The sequence below is a fragment of the Lichenostomus cassidix genome, chromosome 8 (assembly GCF_008360975.1).
Source record: "Lichenostomus cassidix isolate B80296 chromosome 8, HeHo_3.0, whole genome shotgun sequence".
In the NCBI taxonomy this organism is placed as follows: domain Eukaryota; kingdom Metazoa; phylum Chordata; class Aves; order Passeriformes; family Meliphagidae; genus Lichenostomus; species Lichenostomus cassidix.
The window spans coordinates 21,681,077-21,696,051 of record NC_139489.1 but is presented as its reverse complement, the minus strand read 5'-3'; the positions used below and the strand labels follow the sequence as shown (position 1 = coordinate 21,696,051).

The 14,975-nt window shown below is 36.3% G+C and overlaps 1 protein-coding gene across 6 annotated transcripts in view; it reads right to left on the bottom strand.

Annotated features, from left to right (window-relative positions):
• Positions 1 to 14,975, bottom strand: part of DENND1B (DENN domain containing 1B) — a 256,533-nt gene that overhangs the window by 21,907 nt on the left and 219,651 nt on the right. For all 6 annotated transcript variants that reach the window (XM_085068299.1, XM_085068302.1, XM_085068303.1 and 3 more), the window contains 5 exons: positions 11,414 to 11,515; positions 7,897 to 7,987; positions 3,874 to 3,914; positions 2,989 to 3,057; positions 753 to 809 (listed from right to left, as the gene is read on the bottom strand). In XM_085068299.1, coding sequence (XP_084924425.1) covers positions 753 to 809; positions 2,989 to 3,057; positions 3,874 to 3,914; positions 7,897 to 7,987; positions 11,414 to 11,515 — 360 coding nt within the window. The remainder of the gene's footprint in view (positions 1 to 752; positions 810 to 2,988; positions 3,058 to 3,873; positions 3,915 to 7,896; positions 7,988 to 11,413; positions 11,516 to 14,975) is intronic.

Sequence of the window (14,975 nt, the reverse complement as noted above, 5' to 3'; positions counted from 1 at the left end):
ACAAACATACCCTCCATATTATGCATGCAGAATGCATTCAAAATTATCTTGCCACAATCTATTACTGTCATGGAAATACTGTCTGTAGTAAGAAAATCAAATTTAGCTTTTCAAAACATTGGATTAACAACAGGGTCATTGAAAAGTTGTATTGTTCAAATGTTTTTGAAATTTTTCTTAAAATAGCATAATAGGTATCCAAAAAGTGGTTCCTTATCTGTGCAGAAAAATCTTATGTGGAAGCAAAATTCCAAAAGCAAAAAGCAGCTGCAAAATACCTAAAGCACCTTTTCTGATACTATGTGATGTTGCTTTTGCAAAATGAAGCTATTCATTCCTCTTGAAACACTGCTATTGTTCCCACATCTTATGAAACTAAAACTGGACAACTGCACCCCCTGAAATACACTGTACTGCAAGACTCTTCCTTCTCAAATTCTCAGCTTAAAGCAAAGGCTTCGATTGTGATATCAAAGCAATCAACTTTATGAAAACATACATCCTCTTAATGTATCTTTGAAGACCTCTGTTGTTCTATGATAAAATATGCAAACAATAAAGAGATTATTCAGTGGATGCATAGAATGACAGATAGTTGCCAGAGGGCTCGTTATGAAAAATGTATTGTTGAACAAAGGGCTAAGCATATTTCAAAAGTCATTAAAAACACAAATCTCCTGTGATTTGTAAAGTATAAGCTTCAAACTGATACAGGAAGCAGTGTAAGAAAGTAAATAAAGTGTACTACATACCTTGTGTTTTAACTTACTCTTCACTTCTTTTATTCCTTGCCTTGCCTGGTTTTTTGCCTAGAGAAATAAAAGGACTTAAGTTGCTCTGCAAGACAGTGGCTGTAGTCACAGAACATGCCCTATGATGCCATACTTATTTTTTGCTTTTTCTTTTCAACACCTGGCGATATAAAGAAGGGCAATAACCTTTATCACAAATTTCAAACATGCACCATCACTGTATTTTTTATATTCATGCTCTGTCCACATATTTAAGGATTTTTTTCAGCACATGCATGCCAATGCTGTGGAAACATACATACTCAAAAATTCTCCATTATTACTAAGGACAGGCTAAGAATGGTCCTATACATCCCTCTTTTATTTGAAAGGCTCCTTTTGATTTGAAAGGGTATTTTAGCAGTAAAGCATGTTGAAAAAATGTTAAGATTTTTAAGACGACTGCTACAGTGTTCCAGTCTGGCAACTTGCAGGGCAACATCAATCTTAAGAGAAATGAAGTGATTTCATATGCAGATGGAGATTTTGCCCAGTGTTGCTGAACAGCCCAGTGCTGCTATTTAGGGGAGAATTCTGTATGCATTAAAAGAGGCAGACAAGAATCATTGTTCCATAGAAAACAGCCAAGAATATTCAATACAGAAAGGAATTATCAATATGGAGTACCATGTTTTTATGGTAAAAAAAAAAACGAGAGAGAGAGAGAGAAAGGGAGAGAAGAAAAAAAAAAAAAAAAAGATGGGGGTACAACACCCAAAACCCTAACAGAAAAAAAGGTGTCTTTCCTATACAAATACAGGAAAAAACTACAGGAGTTTTCAAGGTTGTCTTGAAAATAGGACCTTTAAAATGTATTCAAGGGCATACATATCTGGAAACCACCTCTTTCTCTGTGGTTTTCTGTACGTGGCAATTCAGAAAAAAAAATCACTTTCTTGAATCAAGAGGTCACGGAGTCTTTTTGATCCTTAAATCATACATCCGTAAGCTCAGTAACAGCACGACGGGGTGCCATGTACCAGATGCTAACCTGAAAGCCACTTTAAACTTTCCAGATCATGCTCCCAGCATTTGGATGAATTTGGGAGTGCTTTGTTCTAACTCTGAGGGATGGTACCAATGGCATTACTCAAAGCTCCCAATCAGTCACGTGGCAATTAAGAAATGCATATTTCAGTCCTCTTGTAACAGGCTCCAGAAAGGGCAACAATGAAAGAAATTAAATGGGGTATAAAGATTAATACCATATACACAGAGATCCTCAAGAATTTACTAGAGTTTGCTGGCACATACAGAAGTTCACCTTGAAGAACCTTTACTATCAAGGGCATACTTATCAAAATTGAAGGCTGGGAGAAGACCATGTAATCACAATCTAAGGTAGCGCAAATGAAGAAGAATAATTTGCAGATGAACCATTTTTTAAATTACAAATGAGTCCATGAATATGAAGTATATTTAATTTATTTACCTGTTTCTCTCCATGACTGCTATGTTTTTCAAGTGATGTAAAATTAAAAATTCTGTTTGAAAACTTTACTGAAAATGCTCTAGCACAGACTGATTTACTGATTTATTCAGGACTATTTATAATGCATCCAGTTAGTGAAACATTTGGAAAAGCAAAGAGGAAGCCAAAAGTCTTTTCCCATATATTATAAAAGCAACCTTAAAATACTTCTCACTTCATTTTTTTCTATTGCTGTTTTACCATACTGCATAATACAGTATAATCTCACACGCTTCACTCGTTAGGCAGTCTTTGAAAACAAGATCTTTTAAGATGAAAAGCATAAGCATTAAATCCAGTTAAAGAAGAGCATTCCAATACCATCTTTAAAGGAGTAGATGATTTGCTGCACACATTACTGATGCTTTACCACATATTCTCAACTGTGCAGCACTTACTGCCAAAGTGAAATTGCAGCTGTGTGTCAAATACCTAAATGATATTCAAATAAACTTCTAGGGTGTATTAGGACTGAAAGAAAACCAGCACACTGATGCTTTGATAAAGTCTATTTTTATGTAGACACTATCTAGAAGACTCTGAATCAACTCTAAATCCTTGTGCTATATGAGAAAACTAAAGAAGTTCAACACTTTCTACAGGCTGAAATGCTTTTCTGCAATTTATTTATAAAATGCTTAGGGTTTTCAGCATTCAGGAAGAATGAAAGCTTGTAGGAAACTGTGGTATTTTTATGCATTACTTATTTGAAATAGATGATCTTACAAATTTATATGCTGTTTTCACAGCCGGAGTGGCTTTGGTCATTGCTGTGTTGATCAGTGCACTGCCTTTCTGAAATACACAAAAAATGTATGTTAGTAACATTTAAACACAAGCCAAACCCTAAGACAACAGCAAGGAAAAACAACCAGTGTGCTGTGAAGAGGTAAAAACCTTCCTTTGAAATGGGTAAGAGCAAGCACAGCTGTGTTTCCTCCTCAGCCTACTGTCTGCAGCTACACAAGGGTTACAGTACGTCATCCCACAGCTGACACATTTATCAATGCACTCCAACAGAATGATGGATTTTCGGTCTTCATTCACTGGTACCGTTTCAAAATCAATTCAGAAGTTAAGGCTATTTTTCATGTTTCCTATCATATTTATTATGCAACTAAAAAATACTTTGACCTGACAGAAAGAACTACCTCATTTAATCACACAAGAATTCTCTTGATCTAAAATAATATATTTTACTAATGCTGCAGAATAACAAGGTTATACCAAGGGTCTTCTCCTAGCCAAATTGCACAAACCCATATTAACAAAATTGCTATTTACTAGAAGTGATAAGCTTCATATCAAATTGTCACACCTAATTCAGCATTATGGAATGTAACATGATACAGAACTCACTGAAGTCTTTGACTACACAGACATAAAAAACCTTACGCATTTTGGCATTTGCGCAAGAGAATTTTTTTTTTTTAATCTTTAAAAAAAAACTACCACAGAATTATTGCCTATACTATAGATTTGGTATTTCCTATAGAATATACTTAGATTTTTGTCAGGAATGAACCAACTTTAGCATTACATAGAGGTAAGGAAAAGGAGGGAGTCGTAACAGACAGGGTGGTCAACATAATTACTTAACCAAGTTTATACCTTCACTGTGTGCATCCACTGCTGATAAGATCTTGAATTTCCTGAAAGAGAAATGTAAACCATAACACAATCAAACATACATTCAACATATTAAATATTGCAACCCTCTTCACTATCTGCATTACAAAAACCTACTTAGGGGATTACTTATTAAATTAATTGTTTGCAGATAGACAAGGAATGTGAAGATAAGAATATGTGTACACTAAGAAAGAAGCCTAGGAATCTCTTATTGCTTGTTTTCTATTTCCTCTGTAAACACTTGTGTTTTCATCACACAAAGTTTTTAATTCCATTTGAGGTAGAAAGAGAAATTAAAGCCATGATAAGGTAACACACTCCTGGAAAGTATAAAAAGAAAAACATTAACTCAAAGGAAAGAATAATGTGTTATTAATTGCACTGAGACATAATGGTTCCTCTGGGCAAACTTTCAAACAAAACAATGGCATGGACTGCAGAAGGTACCATCCCAAGGAAAAAGACCGCAAGAAAAGTCTAAGGGTTATGGCACAACTACATATTCCTGTGCAGAGAAAATCCTTTTAAATTATTAACTGTATCTACTTTCTTTCACAAAGAAAAACCTCTAAAGGCAAGTGAGAGCTACTGACTTCTGTGGGACCACCGAGGACTAAACCGGCCACAAAGGACCACGTTAAATTCTACTTGATGAAGAAGTCAATACTACTTCCCAAAGGTGCTTCAGCTGAACAACAAAGATGAGGTCCATGATCCCTGAAACACTTTTAGAGTACATCAGTCACTGGAATACTCCAGTACTGTGAGCTGCTACTGACCCCATACGAGACATTCACTTTGACAAGAATGCTCCAGTTTCAAACAGAGTTTGACCATTTGAAAGGACCATACTGACATAACACTACTGACTTTTAACAGGAGCTCTCAAAACTCCTCAAGTTTTACAATAATCTATTAACTAAGACCTGGCTAGAATGATTCCATTGGCTAATAAGAGCCAAAATACTCTCCTAGAACATTCCCAAGAAGTAACGGAACCATTGTAAAAGGTATTCCCAATTTTCAAAATGAGGTGGAAAAACATGGGCTGTTTATACTCATATTAGGCACTTTCATCCATCCCACTCAATTTTTTACAAGCAATTTTGAGACAGCCAAACTCTCAGGAATGATGGCACAAGTGAAAGCAATGCTTGCTTAGAGAGGAGAGAACCTGATGATCATTATGATCTCATCTCCATTAAGAACGCCAGAGAGAAAACTAAAGCAAAAATAACTCATTTTTCACCTCTTTGATCTGGCTCCCTAGAATTGTCAGAGAAGGAAACACACAAATAACATGTAATATGGTGAAATTTAACCACTGCTGGGGTGTTAAAGAAATTGCATGAACCATAAATACTTTCTTTACCATGACATTTCATAACTTCAATTCTTAGCAACAATGCTCATATATCATCTGGCTTGTGGTGTCCTTAACTGTGACTCTTTCCACACCTGAGCTTTCTCTGTCACAGCCTGACTTAAATAATTAACAGCCATAGTAAATGGGATCACAGCAAATGACCAAGTTTAATGGTCATCTAGTTATGCAGTGAGACTTCAGGGAAGGCAATCAAGAAAACAGATAAATATTTATCTGCACAGACAGCCATGCTAACCCTGCATACCCACAGGTCGAGCTGAACCTCCTGAAACCCTACCAAAAAAATTCTGATTCCTTAAAATGAATGATCATTACAAGGGAGTTTCAAATTGTTTTATTTTTTCAGTTTTCCATGTATTACCACCAGTGATATTAGACCAATAGAAAAGAAAAGACTGCGGTAGTAAACTAATGTAATTAAAAATTAATACAAGAAATACATGTGCTAAGCCTATCCATCACAATATTCTTGTACTGAAAGTTATATAAAACTCTTGAGGATACTTCCATAGAACAAAATGTAAGAGAAACTAAAATTTAAATTATAAAGTGCAAACTGTAATGAAGATGGCTTACAAATTCATTTTCAGACGTAGACACACAAATAAGTTTTGACCACTAGTTTTTAAAAAAAGGAAATAAAAAAATAATGAAATTTAAGTTTTATTCTCCAATTTTCAGTTTCATTTTCATTTCTGGTTTCATTATGCTTGCACATGTGGAAAATGCAAACATAAGAAGAGATTACTTAAAGAAATACTTTCTATTTGATTTGGTAGTTTTTAAACTATACTCTCCACAGCCAAGAATGTGTTCACCTGTCCCTTTAACAGCTTGCAGCTAACACTAACTTTCTGTGACTTTTTTGAAATCTAGGTTTCACCTGTTTTTTTCAAACCTTGGGCTTCCTGATAAAGTTGATGGGCGTTAACTCCGCAAAGAGATCATAGTTCTACCCCATTAGCATCACCAAATGTCACCTTCAATTGCACACATATTGTTAGCCCTGCACTTCATAACAATAATGAGACAGCAGTTATGTAAATACTGAGTATGTGCCCTAAGCAATTTGTCCACAGCCTGGCAATCTCTGCTTGTCTGACTTGAAAAGTACACAGGCAGTGCAAGGCACCCGAGCACTGCCAGCAGAGCCCAGCCGTCCCTCCTGAGCAGAGCCAGGTGAGACATGGTTCACAGCCTGCCAGAGCACAGCCAAGAAACAAGCTTCATCTAACTTCTGCTGCAGTTTTATTGCAGCCTCCTGACCCCTAACTGCAGTCAGCAAACGAGCTCTGCATACTGACATCACCTATCTGAATAATGGATGCTCCAAGGCTCAAATCTGTTTACAGAGCAGCGTAACTTGCCCTAAAAGGGCAGGGAAGAAGTAAATCCCGTTATAACTAACCACACTTCAATCAAGAAACAAACCCACAAATTATGTGCTAGATCCTAGCACAAGACACAGAGGGCAGGGGAAGGCAGTGAGAATCTTGAACAAAAAGAATTATGCACTTTTAGTATAAAAAAGTTATTTTTTTAGGAGGTGCAGATGGCTCTGCAGCCATCTTGATAGTTTCTCTGTGGGGGCCAAACCCTCTCCTCGACATGTGCCATTCAAGGGTAGTCTTGGAAAGGAAGCCCATCCGAAGCTGCCATCTGCAACTCAGTGGATTTGCTCAAATCACATTACCTCCATCTACTGAGGAAGCCTCTACACAATTTTCAAGATTGCCCATAAAAAAGTATTTATACCATCGTGCATATTGTGATCTAATCTTTTGATACCATCTCTTACACTGTGCTGCTCTTGGCTGCAGCAGAGTGAGCAGCTGGGTGGTGCTTAGTTGCCAGCTGGGGTTAAAACACAACAATATCTGAAATAACAACACACCTGTCCTAAATGTTTAACAGGAAACCACTCCACAATCCTGTACAAATCAGCACTGGATTCAGGGTGCACTCTTCCATATGGGTTAAAGTGAAAAGTGTTCTAATAACAGTCAGTGAATACAATTGAGGCAAACAACATGAGGAATAATATTGTTGTTTATGAAGAAGATAAATTTTCATGTGCCTTCTCAGATCGTATATAAAAGTTTAAAAAAATTTCCCTTTTTCAGAGTAACACATTCACTGGAAAAAGCAGATTTCTTTTAACATTCGGGAAATCACTGTGATTTCTGCACTGCAGAAATAAGTAGACATGAAAAGAAAAAAGAAGTATTTACGGAAAATGTAATTATCTAGAAGTTAAGCAGCTAAAATGTCAATATTATTTTAAAAACACTGTTTACATAGAACGCATCATAATATATAAATGTGCAGTTTAAAATGGAAACGCTATAGTGATAACTCATCCTACACTGAAGTGTAGGTATTATTTTACAGGATAAATAAATACATCTTCATTTAATATACTGGTATAACTAGGTACATTATAGTATGTGTCCCAGCAGTGATTTGTTAAAGACTAAAACCTTTCCAAGAACGAATGGAAACAATGAAACAATAACAAGATTAATGACTTCTAAAATTTACAGGACATCATGAGGACATCATGTTGAACAGTTCCCAAAGAAGTGTCAATGAGTACACCCAGATTAATTCTGTACCTCCACAAAAGCCTCCTGCTGTGATTTCTTCTTCAAAAACATCAGAGAATCCTCTTCCTGCATTTAATTTTGATAGCCGACCATCAATAAACTGGAGGTGGAAAAAAAAAAAGGGTCACACACACTTTGCTGTCTCTTCTATTGCTTTAGAGTGTTAGAGTTTAAAATGTGTCCATTATAACGGAATATGTATGTTCAAGATTATATATGGCTTGAGGATGGACTTTACAAGAGCAGTTGTAGCTATGGGCAGCATAAATATTGAGCATAGATCAAGAAAATTATCTGGATGAATACATTATTTTCAAGAATTATCACGCTTCAAGGAAGCAAAAGCACATTCTTACAGGTTTAAAATTCTTTCACGAAGCAACTCCTCCCTTTTTGTTTTGAAAAGGCTAACTCAAGTCTGACAGATAAAGTGAGAAAGCAATTCTCCAATTATACACAGTTCATCTTCTAGCAAGAATTATGAGTTATTCACTGGCACTAAAGAGCACATAGGAATTAACCAGAATTATTTCTTTGGCTGTATCATTTTTTACCACAGATTATCCAAACAGTGTCAGTGACAATCTGATGCTTGTCAATGAACAGACTACTGACATGAAAAAACTACTTTCTCAGAGTACAAAAATTCCAGTAGCAAGAATAAGGTAAGCACAAAGATATTTCTCTCTTCCTTGTCTAAATTCCTTCTTATTTTTGAATTTCACACCATGTTGGCCTTATTCCAAATAGGCTGGTTCATGGTCAGACCACTGTGGGATGACTGGATCATTTCACAGTAAGAAAAAGAGATAAGAGCACCTTTAGCTACTGCTGTGAAAAAAAACCCCCAAAAACAACAACCTCCACTCCCATCCCATCCTTTGAACTGTAACACATTATCTCTTTGGGGAAAGTTATGAATTCATTCCATACTACAAACTAGCACAAGATTTATGGGCATACTTATCATTTAGTAAAATCCTATCAACAGAAGGCTGAGACACTGATTGAATTTAAGAGGGTCACACCAACTGAGTACTTAATGTAAATACTGACAAAGAGAACTGCTAGCAAAAATATACTGGAGATATTATTTGAAAGAAATTAGAAGTTTTAGTAATGGTGGTAGTAGTAGTTATGACTTTTGAGTATTTTACTGTTAATGGTTGCACCTAAACTGCTACATGAGATGAACAGCGCATGGAACTACACATTAAAATTATGGTTTTCTTCTTCCATTTTTCAAACCAACACTCTCTTGAAAAATCTGGGCCTGATATTTCAAGAAGTGTATTCACTTTGAGATCCAAAGAGCCCTTGGGTAACTGCTACCTCTTTCAGTTAAAAACCAGCAATACCAGTGCTGCTCTTGGATTTTAAGGTGACTAAAGACATTATTGTTAAATAATTGTGAATTTGAAAACCAAAAAAGAGACCACATCCATTTCAGAATATCCATTTTACACATTATTAAAACAAAAAGTGTTTAGAAGCAAACAAAAAATCACAAATGAGATTTCCACAAAGTAACAGCTCATTATCTTGCAAGAGCTCAACTCAAAAAGCTTGAATTACTAATAATTTTCGAAGGCTTATGATACCTGCATTCATAACTCATTATAAGTAACACTTTCCAACACATTAGGAACAAATCCCAATAAATATTCCAGATTACCTTGCTGATACAATTACACTATTTATGGATATAGTCTGGCATTAGGCTTCAGGCTACAGTTCTAAGAATTAGTTCCTATTTTCCCTGGACACTCATCAGAGCTATTTGATACGTAAGATGCAATAATTGCATCTTCTGTGTCATAAGATAAAACGTAACTGCTTATGTCTGTAGTTTGAAATAAAGATTAGTCACCTTCCATGCTACCCGAATTAAAGGGACAGAGGAAGGATTTCACAGAACAACATAAATAAAGCTCACTTGTCAGTTATGGCAAAAAGGGTGTATTAAAAGTACTAATTTTCTGCTTGGTCTAGGTTTAAGGCTGCCTCTAAAGCTGCCTGTTTTCTGAATAAAAGACTTTCAGAACAGCATAAAATACAGTTTGGTCTCTTTGAATACAAACAACTTGGAAAACAGCTCATTTGTCAGTGGGAAAAACTGGGGAAGATGAAGCTGGGCTGAGGATTAACTGAAAAAGTAGGAGTAGCCTTTGCAACAAAATCCAGAGGAATGAAAAAAACCAACTACTACTATTAAACCACACATCATCAAAATTGTTACTATTTCCTAATCCTCTATTATTTCCTTCAACTGAAATAAAATTGAAACAAGCTATAAACAAACTGTAAACTGATTCTGTTTATTTGAGCACATTAAAATGTAATGGGTTAGTGCAAAGCCAGTCTGACCAGCCCGTTCATGGTAGCTAAAGGTCTTGCTTTACTACTACCAATGGGACAACAATTTAGAAACATTGCTTGTGAGCAGCTTTCTATTAAGAAAGTTTCATGCTACCTTATCACACTGAGAATATGCAAAATGTAAACCACACTTCAGTCTGTCACTTCTTCCTATTTCAATCCAATCAATCATACTGCAAGAGGTTTCTGAATTCTTATTGCTTATTTTATGTAACCACAGTAAAGTTAAAGGACTCCAATTCTATGGTCATATTTTCACATGACTTCTGTAAAGTATCACCCTTGCACAAATCTTTACTTTAGACACTAGCCTTTGATTAAAACCAAATGTTTTTTTAAAAATTAGAAGATTCTACATATAATGGATTTCCCTTATCTAACATGAGCTTTTGTGTATCAATCATTCCAGACATTTGCAGGTAAATATATACTTTCATTAATCTTTTGATTTCATTCACATTTTCCTTGATTTTCATAAAAATCTAGTAATAGTTAAGTTTAACACCCTCTTCACCCAATGGGGTCCTCTGATGAAAAGGGAGAAGAGTTACAGAATAAAAACAAAGAATAAAATCCATTTCAAAGACTGTAATCAAACTATAACTCAGCTGTGCAGACATTCAAAAATTTGTCCTCTATTAATTCAAATTCTGCACAAACAGATCAGCTAGAATACTGTTCAGGACACCCCTATGGCTCAGGTTTGTGACATTCTCTGTGTGCAGACTTCAAAAAGCCTAGCAAAGAAAACTGCAATTGCAGGATGAATCCAGTTTTTAAACAAAACACCAGTGAAGTCCAATTTAAGTAAGCACTCTGCTTGAGCCAAGAGAGCTGAAAATGAAGTTCAACCATCAAGCTGGGAGATCCCTGATTTTTCTTGTTTAGTTGGGTTGCTGACTGGCTCTGAAGAGATGCTGCACTGGCTCTGCACCCTGGGGTTATTTTTTTGTTCACTTTCACCACCACTCTTTTTAAATATAACTGGAGATTTAAAAATACAACAAATCTGGGATGACTGTACCCAAAGTACTTGGACTTAAATTTCATCCCAGAGTTTTGTAAGCTGACAGAAAGGAAAATGTATTTAAATATTGATATGTTCTAAGAGAAAATCATTAAACATGGGCCATTTACCCTCTCATACCTGTTTAAACAGCTGAAGATTAACAGCAGTTTCCAGGAACTGCTTAGTTGTACTGGAGCGATGCTTCACAAAGCTATTCTCACAGAAAGTTATAGGCTCTCCCTAAGAAATTGAAACAGAAGAAGTTAACTGGCAAGTGTACATACATATTGTAATTCAGTACAAAAACATGTCTTCACCAAATTCATTTTATATTTATTCTACCAAGACACGAGAAGATTGATAAATACATTCCTAATTTAACAGGAAATCATTGAAACAGACATCTATTTTCTTTTTACACAAAACAAAAGCTACAAACTTTTTGAAACATGGTTATGAAAAAGACTTTGAACGTTGACACTTAATACAATAAAATGTACTTCCTCACATGGGAAAAGTGCACAGACAATAGTTACCAAAAACCCTGCACCAAAGCACTTTGATGATGAATGAAGATAAACAAGTATTCATTGAAAAGTCAGTGCTTGTTGAAAAAAGTTACTACTGAAAACAACAGTCATTGTAAAAAAGAGATGTTAATGAGACTATTCATAAACAGTCAAATTCACTCCTCTGTTATTCCCTAATTTCATTTAAAATTTGCTATCTCCAGCATGCACGGACCACTGATCATTCCTGAGGAGGACTGCCCCAGTTTTGTTATTCTTGTCCATACTTTGTGATAAATACTTGAGGCTGTTCAGCATAAATGCATAAATTACAGAAACATTATGAAGCTTGTGTGGCAATCAAGCTACACAATCAGATTTCACTACAAAGCCAAAAGGCCTCTCACCCAAGTTTACAAAACCAAAATGATTACCAGGCCAGCAACAATTACCAAAAGTCTCAAAGACAAAAAACTTGGATTGCAACAAAATACCCCATCTAAATCTATCACCTGGAATTTTACTACCCAAAAGCTACATCTCCAGTACAATCCCATGACAGAATAAGAGATACCTCAGCTATTCAAAAGAAGCTCCATCAAAGACAGCTGCTACACTGATCTTCACAACAGATCCAACTGGCAGCCAATTTAAAGACACATTTATTCATGGACATGATCAGCCCAGCTTTGTGCTCCTAGCCCTGTTTAACTCCCATGGCATTTCCTGCATTTCCCCATCATTCCAGCTGACTGCAGGGAGGTGCTTGCTTCTGGAGCATCACCAAGTGCTTTTTCCTGAGACCTACGTGAGTTTGGTGGAGCAGCTGTAAATCATTTTCAACTGTTCCTTACACCTCACACTTTGTTTTTAAATGGTTCAAGTGCGACCTAAGGAAATGTTGCAGAAACACCACTCAGATGTAATTTTAAAATCCTATTCTTACATGACCAAAAACTTCCCTCTTTTTGAGTCTTTAATTTCAGAGGTCCAATCCTACTCAGCAAAGTACTTCAGTTCATGTTTAATTTAACAAGTTTTACGTCCTTACTTCTTTATGGAAGCTTTGATTTTAGGACAGATCTCTCACTGGAAGAACTAGAAGCCTTACATTTACCTGGCACAATCCTTGCCCTCTCCCAGGGAAGCTGGAGTGCTCTGAGACACAAACCACCTCAGTACAATGTGCAGCACTGTGTCCATCAAATCTCCAGAAGCACTCAAGTTACTCCCCCTACTCATCCCAAAATAACTGGTGAACACTCTGCACATGCAGGACATGCTGGATCTGCCCAACAGCCTGAAATGTTCGTGGTACTTTAAATAGCACTGCCTTCCTGACCCACTTTGCACTAGCTATTCTTGAGCTCCTAAAGACTCTTGTCTTAAGAAGATAACCCCAAGCTACTTAGCAAATCAAAGTGCATCAAAACAAATGGAATAGTCTCCAGTGAGACATGGTGGTATAAGACATAGTGCTCCTGAGGGCAGACTCTCTTCTCAGTTCTGTTGTTCTTCCAAAAAATTTCAAGGCAGCAAATTAAAAGAACTCCCTATATATACATACGCGCGCACACACACACACACACACACACACACACACACATATATTTTATCCATTTATTTATTTGTTTTTGTTGTTGTTACACAAAGAAGGCACTTCTGGAAATACAGAGGCTTTCTAGGAGCACAGCTCTGACTAGATGATGGCTCCTGACATATTAGGAAACATTAAATTTATGACTAAAGAGAGAAAATATTTCCAGAATAAACTATTTAATAAAATAAAAACTGAGCTATGCTTCCCAGTGCCAGTCTCCCAGTTATCTCAGGGAAGATGAAAAAGGGGAGGTTATCTCCCAACAGGAGAGAAAACAGGCATGGTTGCTCCCCACTTTCACACCTGCCAGGGAAGAAAGAGCAGCTAGACAGTTTTCCTGATGGCACTTCTCGTAGTGGAGTCTTCTAAGAGAACACCAGGAAACGGTAGTTCAACACACGTTTTTAGTGCATGGCTGTAATACTTTCCCAAATACTTTCCTTTAATCACTGGATGTTTCAGATACCTAGTAAGCATGCACTGGTGAATCTGTTCCCTTATCACTACAGTTCAGAGACAGAATAACCAAAGCTATTTCTTTGCTGAAAATTTGTTTAGCTCTATAAGGAGTTCACATCCAAAAGTCATCCATGTTATTTGAACCTGCTGATTGCAAGATTGCTCTAAAAATTGGTAGCAGCAGTTTAAAGCTGCTACCTGTTCAGCAAATGAAAATTGAGAAAATCTGTTGAAATCTACAGAAATCCCACAGTGAAGCTTTCTCAGAGTATCTGTGGTGATTTTAATGAAATTGCATCAAATAATACAATTAACTACTAGCTCTTTCATTTATTCAAGGCTCTCACCAAAAAAACCTGTTTTCCAAATAAAACTTTTACAAATCTACAAGATGATTACTGCAAACACAAAGGCTTTTGAAGTGCTACTTAACAAGTGAATTATTGAATCACTATAAACAAAACTAGCTCTCAATGTTTTCATACATAAAGCTTGTAACATTCCTGTTTCTGCAAATACAGCTGACTACCTTTAGAAACTGAGTTTTGGAGGAATGCTGCACTGATATTTAACTACTCGACCATCAACTGGCCCCTGCTGTATTGATCTACAATGTACTTTCAAAACAAGTTCGATCAAAACCCAGTGGGGACTCTGTACTGAAAAGTAGACAGCTAATACTCAGACCAAACAATCTATGCCCAAACATGATATCTATCCTTCTAACAACAGTTGCTATAGAATTTTCTTCCCCTTTCATAGCTTGCCACACACAGCAGGAATTTCTTACTCTAAGCTACATTCCCATTTTAAGCAAGCTATTTATACAGACCCCAGTGGAACATGAAAACTGAGCTAAACCTGTGTGATCATTTTAAAAGGAAAAAAAACCCAAAACCCTAGATTGGAAGGTGTATTTGTGCTTTCTAGATATAGTGATATTTACTTGAACAGGAAGTAAAAATACCTTTTATTGCAGAAAACATTGCCTCACTCTAGCATGAGACGACTCATACCTACTATTGGTCCTATTGTAACAATTAGTATAATTTCATTTTGATATTCATTTTTATCTAACTCCTTCTTCATTCTCTTATCTACCACTCCCCCTCTAGACGCAGATTGGGAATAC